This window comes from Marmota flaviventris, chromosome 2, assembly GCF_047511675.1.
Source record: "Marmota flaviventris isolate mMarFla1 chromosome 2, mMarFla1.hap1, whole genome shotgun sequence".
Taxonomy (NCBI): Eukaryota; Metazoa; Chordata; class Mammalia; order Rodentia; family Sciuridae; genus Marmota; species Marmota flaviventris.
The window spans coordinates 123,951,943-123,962,411 of record NC_092499.1 but is presented as its reverse complement, the minus strand read 5'-3'; the positions used below and the strand labels follow the sequence as shown (position 1 = coordinate 123,962,411).

The 10,469-nt window shown below is 38.4% G+C and overlaps 1 protein-coding gene across 2 annotated transcripts in view; it reads left to right on the top strand.

Annotated features, from left to right (window-relative positions):
- The first annotated feature begins 1,132 nt into the window (after positions 1-1,132).
- Positions 1,133-10,469, top strand: part of Mthfs (methenyltetrahydrofolate synthetase) — a 54,479-nt gene continuing 45,142 nt past the window's right edge. The window contains exons 1-2 of one of the 2 annotated variants that reach the window (XM_027926220.2): positions 1,133-1,349; positions 6,988-7,249. In XM_027926220.2, coding sequence (XP_027782021.1) covers positions 1,233-1,349; positions 6,988-7,249 — 379 coding nt within the window. In that variant the 5' untranslated portion in view covers positions 1,133-1,232. Of the gene's footprint in view, positions 1,350-1,683; positions 1,705-6,987; positions 7,250-10,469 lie in introns of those variants that run through there. The other variant, XM_071608543.1, reaches the window with a different exon arrangement.

Genomic DNA, 10,469 nt, shown 5'->3' with positions numbered 1-10,469 from the left:
GCAGATTGTCATGAGCTACTCCATATTGAATACAAAGTAGAAAGATTCTAAAACTTGTTTGTACAAGTAAACAATCACTAGCTGCAAGCACAATAATAAGGCACAAACTGATAAGTAAATTGTGCTAATAAAAAATAACCACCTGTGAATTTACTGAACTACATCCAAAGCACATGGACACATGGACATATCAAACCCATATCAGAAAAACCAGGACTGTGAGCTTATCAATCTTACCAGATGCAACTCCCTCACATAAAAAGAGAGGCACCTAAGACAGTGGTGTGGAATCACATCCATCAGACAATCCACTGAACACATCAGGAGGTTGACAGACATTGAAAACCCAACTCCACCCCCAGGACTTCAGCTTAGCTTGATTGTCCTGCTTGATGTGGCTGGCCACTTTGAAACTGCCTGCTGTCTGCCCCCGTGAAGAATAAGTTCTATCCCCTGAAAGCTCTGCACCCAGAACTAGTTCTTAGGCTGGTTCATAAGCCACCTGCAGTGATTTTTTTGAATGAGTATATGCTCTGTCTCTGCTCTTCAAAGGCTTCTTGCAACCCTGTGGTCACCTAACCCTTTCATAGCCTTTCTTGTAATACACACACACACACACACACACAAAATTTGGTAAAATATGATGTAATTAAGATTGAAATGGAATAAGAGAATTTGTGATTGTTTCAGTCATAACACCAAGAGAATCAGGAGTATTTTTTTTTTTGGTGAATTAAAGCCCATGAAAATGATGGGGCTTTTCAATTTGTTATTCAATAAACTCTGACATTGTGGAAAGACACAAATATGTCTGGTTTACATTAATGGCATAGCCTACTGAGGACACCGGCCTTAGCCTTGTTTTTAACCCCCTACAGTGCAGTACTGCACTACAACAGGTGAGTACCAAATCGGGGTGTATTGTGAGCTGCCTGTGGAGCACCCCTCGCAGTTGTATTACCATCTCTGTAGCCTTGGCGAAGGGGTGAAGAGTTAGGCAGCGTCGGGCTACAGAACACCAGCCTGGCAGGGCCAATAGAGCACACTGCCATTCGCTACCAAGGGCCCGGAGAGGGGCGTGGCCTGTCCATCAGGCAGCGCCGAGGCTGGGAGGCGCGCAGGGGGCGTGGTACCGGCCCGCGATCCGCAGGCCCACAGGTAGGCGGATCCAGCTGTGCTCGACCAGGGGCTGGAGCCGAACCAGAGGACGCCAGCAGGCTGACTTCGGCGGGATGGCGGCTGCAGCCGTGAGCGGTGCCAAACGGAGCCTACGGGCCGAGCTGAAGCAGCGTCTGCGGGCAATCAGCGCCGAGGAACGGCTGCGCCAGTCCCGCTTACTGACCCAGAAGGTGCGAAGCCACGGGGTAGCTCTCGCTACCGCGGACTCACTGGCCGAATTCCGCTTTGGCGGGCTTGCGGGTCCACGCAGGCGCAGCACCTTGAGCGCGCGCGCACGTCCCCTCGGGTGCACGCACGTTCCTCGGCGCGCGCACGCGACACTCGCTTCTCGTACTGTGAAGGCGCTGTAGGCGCAGTGGCTGCTGTATGAGAGGAGCCCATGGTGTGGTGTGGAGTCGTGGAACTAATGAGGAAGAGGGAGGGAGCGGAGTTCTTAGGATGGGTGGCTCCTGTGGTGAATGAGAACTTCTTAATGGGGATAGTGGAGATACTGAGGTGAAACCAGGGCCAGAACACGAAGTTCCGGTGAGGGAGATGGCTGGACGATCCCAGCGCTGAGGTTCCTTCAGTCTTAAGGAAAATGAGCAGCGGCCTGAGAGGCCAGGCATGTCAGTAACAGGATCAGAGAAAGATGCGTTTAGTTCAGTCCAAGGCACACCCCAAGAGGGTGCGGGAGGTGACAAAGGACGGAAGACAAGTTGAATTCTCCCCTCTCAGCACGTGGACGTCTGGGGCTGTCTAGAGCCTCCAGGCCTACAGTTTTCCTGTCGCAGAGTGGGTGAACAGTCAATCCTTTTTTTGAATTAATGAGGAAGTGATTATCTTACTCAGCCTTCTCACGAAGATAGGAAGCAGAAGAGAGGCATAGGAAAAATGAGGTTCCCCGTTTGTTTTATGACTTTGTCTAACTGACTTGCTGTACATTTTCAGTTTCTATGAAAAGCTTAATAAAGTGACATTCACTGTCATGAAAGCATGCTTTAAAGATGTTTGGGAGGCTAGTTTTTGTTGTATGCAGGAGGGGGGCATCAAGTATATATTAGTAATTCCTAACAATAAAAAAGTAATGATTTTTGCCTTCCCCAGTACCCTATCTTATGATCCGTTATTTTCTTAAATTCAAGTTTCCTATGGGGTAAAGCCTTAAAACAAGTACACACATTTCATCTTAATAAATGTAGGTATGCATGAGGGAGTCTGTAGATGTTAGTTCATTCAAATGGAATGATTTTAGCTAATATTACGAAGGCATATCTAGGTGCTTTAGTAGATATTGAGGATACAGAATCTTGTCCTTATATTAGTTGCTTAAAATTTAGCCAATTTATTCACATATTGAACACCATTATACACTTTGCTATGTACTGGGTTGTAGGAAAGAGAAAGATAATTGTTGCTTTAAAGCAGTAGAGAATATGAGAGGAAAAATGAATTGAAAATTATAATGCAGTTAGAATATGCTGAAGGTAAATGTCAGTGTTGTGGAAACAAGCCTTTGGCAGGGGATTTGGAAACTTGAGATGAACTTTGAAGTATAGATGAAGTTTGTTAAGTGAAGGGAAAGATGGGGTGGGGAAACATTTGCAGGGATATGTAGGCAAGAGAGGGCAGGGCATATTTAAAATAAGCTTTGGAACTACACAGATCTGGATTTAATCTGGCGCCACTCCTTTTTTTAAAAAAAAACAACAAACTGTTTATATATTAGACAAGTCCCCTAATCTCTCTGAATATGCTTGAAGTTCTGTTGTGAGATTGAAGTGGTGTATAAAGAATGTATTCAATATTTTTTAATAGCTCCTGTAGGAGAATATATTGGTAGGATTTGGATAATGGGTTGGGGAGGGAAAACAGAAAAAAAAAATATGGAGACCAGGAAGGGGCTGTTGTGATAATTTAGGTGAGAGATAATAAAGACATAATCCAGAGGATGGGCAGTGAAAAATGGGGGAAAAGAGATAAGTGGGAGATTGTGTAGTGAGAATGAGCAGAATTTGGCAGCTGACTGGATAGAGGTTAGACAGTACTGGAAGGAGAGGGTCACCATTCCAAAGTTTAACATTACTGAATTTATAAGGAATGTAGGCGTTAGAGTGGATTCTGGAGAGGCATAGGGAAAATAAATTCAGTTTTTTTTTGTGTGTGTCCACAGAAGCTTTTTTTTTTTTTAAATAGGGTCTTGCTGTGTTGCCTAGATTAGCCTTAAATTTCTGGGCTCAAGCAGTCTTTCCTCCTCAGCCTCCAGAGTAATGTCTGTAAATTATAATTCATAAACTCTAGGTGGAAATAGTAGATTTATAGAGGCAGAACTACTGGCAGCAACAGAGTGACAACTAAGAACTGGCATCAGAGAAGGAGAGAGAAAAATTTAAAAAACCATATAAGCACATGTACACATACAAGGACTTTGTTTCATGACTCTTATTATATGCAGTGAACTTTAATATTTTCCTTTATATGTCATTTAAAAACACTGATTATAACTCACTAATTATTTCATGACCAACCAATGGATCATGTCCTGAAATTGGTGTACTGGGACTAGAACAGTGTTTTGCCTTAGTGAATTCTCAGTAAAGGTATTATTAAGTGATGTCTTTATCTGAATCATAAAAAAAAAATTTATTAGCACAGCACCTTTTTTATAATTTAAAAATTTTATAAGGAAAGTAATGTATGGTAAAGAAATTCAACTTTATGTTTTATCTTGACTTTCTAAGATGAGAAAATTAGTACCCCTTTATTCGCTTTGTTTTTAATATTATTTGCCAATTTCTGCGACCTATTTGATATTGTCAAGTTTTATATGTAAACAATTTTCTGTAACTGTAATGAGTCTACTGAGTGATAATTGTGGTTTATTTCCAAACTTGAAATTTTGGTGAACAGTACCTTAAGAGTATTTTTGTTTTATAGATTATATTCACAGTAGAACCAAGTTGTATAATTGAATATATAAAAAAAGGATATATAGTTTTAGCTTACTAGATATGTGTGGTTAAGAGGATTATTTCAAATGTTGATACCCAGCATATTCTCTTTTACTTTGCATCCGCTCAAAACCATGCCACATTTTAACTTTGTTCCAGTTTGGAACCCGTATCTAATTTAGCTCTGTATATTTCCAAGATTTAAAAATTGCCTTTATTTTTACCTTTTTGACAAACAAGAGTATGCCTTTGTCTTATCCATGGATTGTTTTTCATTTTGCCTGTTAGAATATAGATCCACTTTCTTTTTCAAGGCATCCCAGCCCCTGTTTCTTTGTGATCTGGTTGCACAGCCGTTGCCTTGGAATTTCTGCTTACTTTTCTGCTGAGTTAGGGCTATTTTCTGAGTTTAAATTTTTTTTCCTTCTTATTACAGTATATCCTCAGGAAAAAAAATCTATGGGGGTGGGTAAACTTTTTATTGATTTTTGCATTACAATATTTTACCCTCATTGATAATTTGAATTTAAAATTTAAAATTATTTTCCATGTCATGTTCAATGCTTATGGCCTCCATTCAATCTAGATTGGCATCTTTATTCAATTTCTTTTTCACCTTTGTCGAATTCTTTTTAATTTTTTTTTATTTGTAGATGAACATAATACCTTCCTTTCTTTTCTTTCTTTTTTATATGGTGCTGAAGATTGAACCCAGTGTCTCACATGTGCTAGGCAAGTGCTCTACCACTGAGCTACAACCCCAGCCCCACCTTTGTGGAATTCTTGTTAATCAGATAATAACCTTAGGTTGGTTTTCTGTGTCTCTTTACATTTTACTCATTTTTCCTATTTTTGCTTATTTCCCCTTCTCCAGCACTCTCTCCTAAATTGTTTTTATTTTGCTAATCATAATTTTAATTTCCAATGATTATTTCATAAATCTCTGATTGCTTTCTTCCCACAGCAGTCTCTTGATATTTTACAAATGCAGTTATCTTTTTTAGTTTGAGAAAACTAAGTAGAGTTAAAAAGAACAACAACAACCACAACTCTGTTCTTTAACTTATCTCAGTTTTCCATTGGGCTATCCCCACTCACTCCCTTTTTATTCTTCTACTTTGTATTTTGGCTTCCAAAAGATTTGTTGATCCTTTGTAGTGTGTACTTATTTATGGATGAAGTTGTATTAGCTTATGGGATTTCCTCTGTCTTTAGTAGTCACTTTGGTGGAGAGCTTAAGGGAGGAATATCTTCTATCTCACCTGTATCCGTGTTTTCAGAGTGTTGCGATCTGCTGTTTTTGTTTGTAAATACTGTCCCATCCACTCTCTGTCTTACAGGAATTATTCAATCCTCTATTCTCTTATTCTCAGTTCTATAATGGATTGTTTTCATGCTTCTTTGCAAGTGTCCTGTAAAGGGATTTGAGGAAGAAGATTATATGCAAAGTCTCACACTGCATTTTTTTTTTCACACTGCATTTTAACGGATCTTTCTTACTGCTTATTCAGCTCTTGCTTTTCTATATTCTGCATTTTAGAGAACAAGAAAGATAAATTGTGTTCATTCATTCATTTTTTTTTTTTTTTGGTGATATTTGGGACTTTATGCATGCTAGGCAAGTGGTCTACCAGTTTTTTTTTTTTTTTTTCTTCTTCTAATTTTGAGACAGAGTCTTGCTAAATTGCCCAGGCTATTATTTTTAATGAGTTTTCATTCTTACAGGAGTGGTGTGCCAGAAAGGGTAAAAGAATCAGTGATCCTTCTGCCTCAGCCACCTGGCAGCCAAGACACACAACTTTCTCTTATAGCACCTGAATGCTAAAAGCCTCAGGCTTGCCTAAAGTCTGAGTTTCACATTTCCATTTTTCTTTGCCTGTGTCAGGTCTCAGCAACTGCAGCTTTTCAGAAACCAGGAGTTAACTTACTTCCTCAGTAGTAGTTGGCATTTAATTTTAATTTTCCTTTTCCTCTTTTTAATAGAAATAACTTGACTTTCTATGCCTGTGTATTTTTGCCAGTCATATTTATAAGAGGCTTTTGCAATGTTTTTCTTGGCTTGGAGGACAGGGGAAAGTAAAAAAAGAAAGGAGAAAAAAAAAGAGAGTCCAAGTTCCTTAGATTGTTGACTTTTTTATGATTAACAAAGCTCAGCCCCCTTCTCCTGCTTGATGAATGATTCAGCTGAATATGGATTCCTTTTACAATGACCCCCACTCCCATCTTAATTGATAATTTAACATTCCGTAAAATGGAATGTTGTGGGGGTAGAGGGGCTGAGAGAGAATTATAAGGCATGACCTTGGGGAGCTTATGAACTGGTTCAGAATACTACATTTGGAACTAATAGATAATTAGTGATCAACTCATGACAATACAGAATTAAGTGTTAAGTTACCTATCAACAGTAGATGCAGTGAGGCTCTGCAGAAGGTAGGAAAAGTTAGGGCTTGATCTGTGCTTTAGTTTAGAATTTAGAAGAAGAGAAATTGACAATACAGGGAGTGAAGTTTTGGGGAGCCAAGGCTCAGAAATAGAATAAAACAAAAACTTTAGGGGAAGCATGTGATATGACTGGAGATCACTAAAATGGGTAAGGGTCAAAACTGCAATTCTCAAGAGATGATGACTTTTTAATGAGTTTTCATTCTTACAAGAGTGGTGTGCCAGAAAGGGTAAAAGAATCAGAAGTCTTGGGTCCTGAACTAAAAGTCAATTTTCAGGGCTTAGCATTGTCTAGCTTATTATACATTCTGCTTTCTTTTGGAAAGTTAAAAGAAGTTGGAAAAGGCTGAGAGAGAAGGGAGAAACTCTTAAAAGTCTCTAGTTTTTTAAAGTATAAACTTAGAAATTATAATTGCTGTCATTTCCTGTTTAGGTGATGGCCCACAGTCAGTATCAGAATTCCAAAAGAATTTCCATCTTCCTGAGCATGCAAGATGAAATTGAGACAGAAGAGATTATCAAGGACATTTTCCAACAAGGCAAAATCTGTTTTATACCTCGATACCAGTTCCAGAGCAACCACATGGATATGGTAAAATTAGAATCACCTGAGGAAATTTCTTTACTTCCCAAAACATCCTGGAATATTCATCAACCTGGTAAGGATGATGTTCGTGAGGAGGCTTTGTCGACAGGTGAGTCTTTTGGTGTTAGAATGGATGTCTTAGGATGTTGTCAGCTGTGATGAGATTTTAGATCTCAGATCCACCTGTTATGTTTGGGTCAGAGGAATTGTTTTTCCTCTATGGATGAATTTGTATTTCACTTATATTTCAAAACACCCATATTACCTGGGTTAGGATATGGTACCTTCTGTAAGTTATAAAGTGTCAACTATAATAGTAAGGTATCAAGCAAGGTATTGTTTTCTCATAGGCGCTTGCCCTAGATTTAGGGGTTGAGTAATTTTACCCTTTCTCAAGGTTCAATTATAGTCTGTAGGCTAGTAAGTGTATTATTATTAATGCTAGTGCCTTTATATATCCTATCAACTACCCTCTGGGCATTTCTACTTATATGTCATGTGGGTATCTCAAATGCATCATGTTCCAAACTGAATCATCTTCCTTTCAATCCTGACTACCACATACCAATCTCAGTTCATGGTACCATCAGCCATCCATTTGGCTATGCCAGATATCTTAAGGTCTTGATTCTTCTTTCTTTTGTGCCCTACATGCATTCTGTTGCTAAGTTTAAGATACCATAGTCTCTTGCCTGGGTTACTTAACACCCTCTAACTGTTCATGTCTACTTCTTGCATCCTCTCCTCCCTCTCAGTCCACTATCTACATAGTAATTTATTTATTTGGGGGGGGGGTGTGGTTGGTACTGGGGATTGAGCCTAGAGCTTTACACATGCTAGGCAAGCACCCTGCCACGCAGCTACATCCCCATAGTAATTGAAACAAGGTATCTAAACATCAGTGTGAACTCTTCTCTTGCCAGTTCATAGTCTTTTGGTGACTGCCTGCTGCCTTTAGGTGAATAAACACTCCTTTAATGAGGCTCTTCCTGATCTTGGTCCTCCTTATCTTCCATTTTCATGTTTTTCAACACTTGGACTTCATAGTGTTAATTTCACCCACTCTGAGTATACTCAGTTTCTCAATTCAACTCTGCTTTCTCTACTGCTGGCTCTTTTGGTAGCAAGCTTTTTTGTTTATTTACTTATTTTAAGGAAAACCCACGAAAGGCACAAGGAACAGACTGAAAGAAAAGTTATGCACATTGTCATTGTTACTGCAAAAAAGAAGCCCTATCTTTTGCAGTAATTTAAATTTATTTTTTTAAATAAGTAAATTTATTTTTAAAATTTTGTTATATATGGCAGCAGAATACATTACAATTTATATTATACATATAGAGTACAGTTTTTCATACCTCTGGTTGTACACATAGTAGAGTAACACCATTCATGTCTTCATACGTGTACTTAGGGTAGTGATGTTCATCTCATTCCACCGTCTTTCCTATTCCTATGCCCTCTCCCTTCCCATCCCTCCTCTTTGCCCTATCTAGAGTTAATCTAATCCTCCTATATTTCATTGTGTGTAAATGCCACATTTTCCTTATCCATTCATTTACTGAAGGGCTTCTAGGTTGGTTCCACAGTTTAGCTATTGTGCATTGTGCTGCTATAAACATTGATGTGGCTGTGTCCCTGTAGTATGCTGTTTTTCAGTCCTTTGGATATAGACCAAGGAGATGGATAGCTGGGTTAAATGATGGTTCCATTTCCAGTTTTCCAAGGAATCTCTATACTGCTTTCCATATTGGCTGCACCAACTTGTGGTCCCATTGTATGAGTGTACCTTTTCCCCTACATCCTTGCCAACACTTATTGTTGATTGTGTTCTTAATAGCTGCCATTCTGACTGGAGTGAGATGAAATCTTAGAGTAGTTTTGATTTGCATTTCTCTATTTGCTAGAGATGTTGAACATTTTTTCATATATTTGTTGATTATATATCATCTTCTTAGAAGTGTCTGTTCAGTTCCTTGGACCATTTATTGATTGGGTTATTTGTTTTTTAGGTGTTTAGCTTTTTGAGTTCTTTATATATCCTAGAGATTAGTGCTCTGTCTGATGTGTGTGTGTGGTAAAAATTTGCTCCCCAAAATGTAGGCTCTGTATTCACCTCACTGATTGTTTATTTTGCTGAGAAGAAAGCTTTTTAGTTTGAATCTATCCCATTTGTTGATTCTTGATATGAATTCTTGCACTATGGGAGTCTTATTAAGGAAGTTGGGGCCTAATCCAACACAATGGAGATTTGGGCCTACTTTTTCTTCTGTTTCTAGTTGTATTCCTAGGTTCTTTATACACTTTAAGTTGAATTTTGTGCATGGTGAGAGAAAGGGGTTTAATTTCATTTGGTTGCATGGATTTCCAGTTTTCCCAGCACCATTTGTTGGAGAGGCTATCTTTTCTCCAATGTATGGTTTTGGAGCCTTTGTCTAATGTAAGATAACTGTAGTTATATGGGTTTGTCTCTGTGTCCTCTATTTTGAACTATTGGTCTACAGGTCTTTTTTGGTGCCAATACTATGCTGTTTTTGTTACTATTGCTCTGTAGTATAGTATAAGGTCTGGAATAGTGATGCTACCTGCTTCATTCTTCTTGCTAAGGATTGCTTTAGCTATTCTGGGTGTCTTATTTTTCCAGATGAATTTCGTGACTGCTTTTTCGATTTCTATGGGGAATGTCATTGTGATTTTGATTGGAATTGCATTAAATCTGTATAGTGCTTTTGGAAGTATGGTCATTTTTATAATATTAATTCTGCCTATCCAAGAGCAAGGTAGATCTTTCCATATTTTAAGGTCTTCTTTGATTTCTTTGTTTAGGTTTCTGTAGTTTTCATTGTATATATCTTTCACCTCTTTCATTAAATTGATTCTCAAGGGGTTTTTTTTTTTTTTTTTGAGGCTATTGTAAATAGCGTAGTTTTCCTCATTTCCCTTTCAGAGGATTTGTCACTGATGTACAGAAATGCCTTTGATTTATGGGTGTTGATTTTATATCCTGCTACTTTGCTGAATTCATTTACTAGTTCTAGAAGTTCTCTGGTGGAACTTTTTGGGTCTTCTAATTATAAAATCATATCATTGGCAAATAGTACTAATTTCTTCTGGTTATTTATGCATACTGTTCTTTAGTCCATGGCTGCTTAGGAGATTTTATTGTTATTAAGCAGTCAAAGAGCTGCAAACAGAATAAGCTAAAGGTGCCTGTTTGTATTATAAAGCCTCAAACTCATCATAGAAGTGTATATTCTGACTAAGACTTAAAAGAAATTTCATCACAACTTTATGCAGTCTTATACTAATATCTGTTTCATTCAATATAA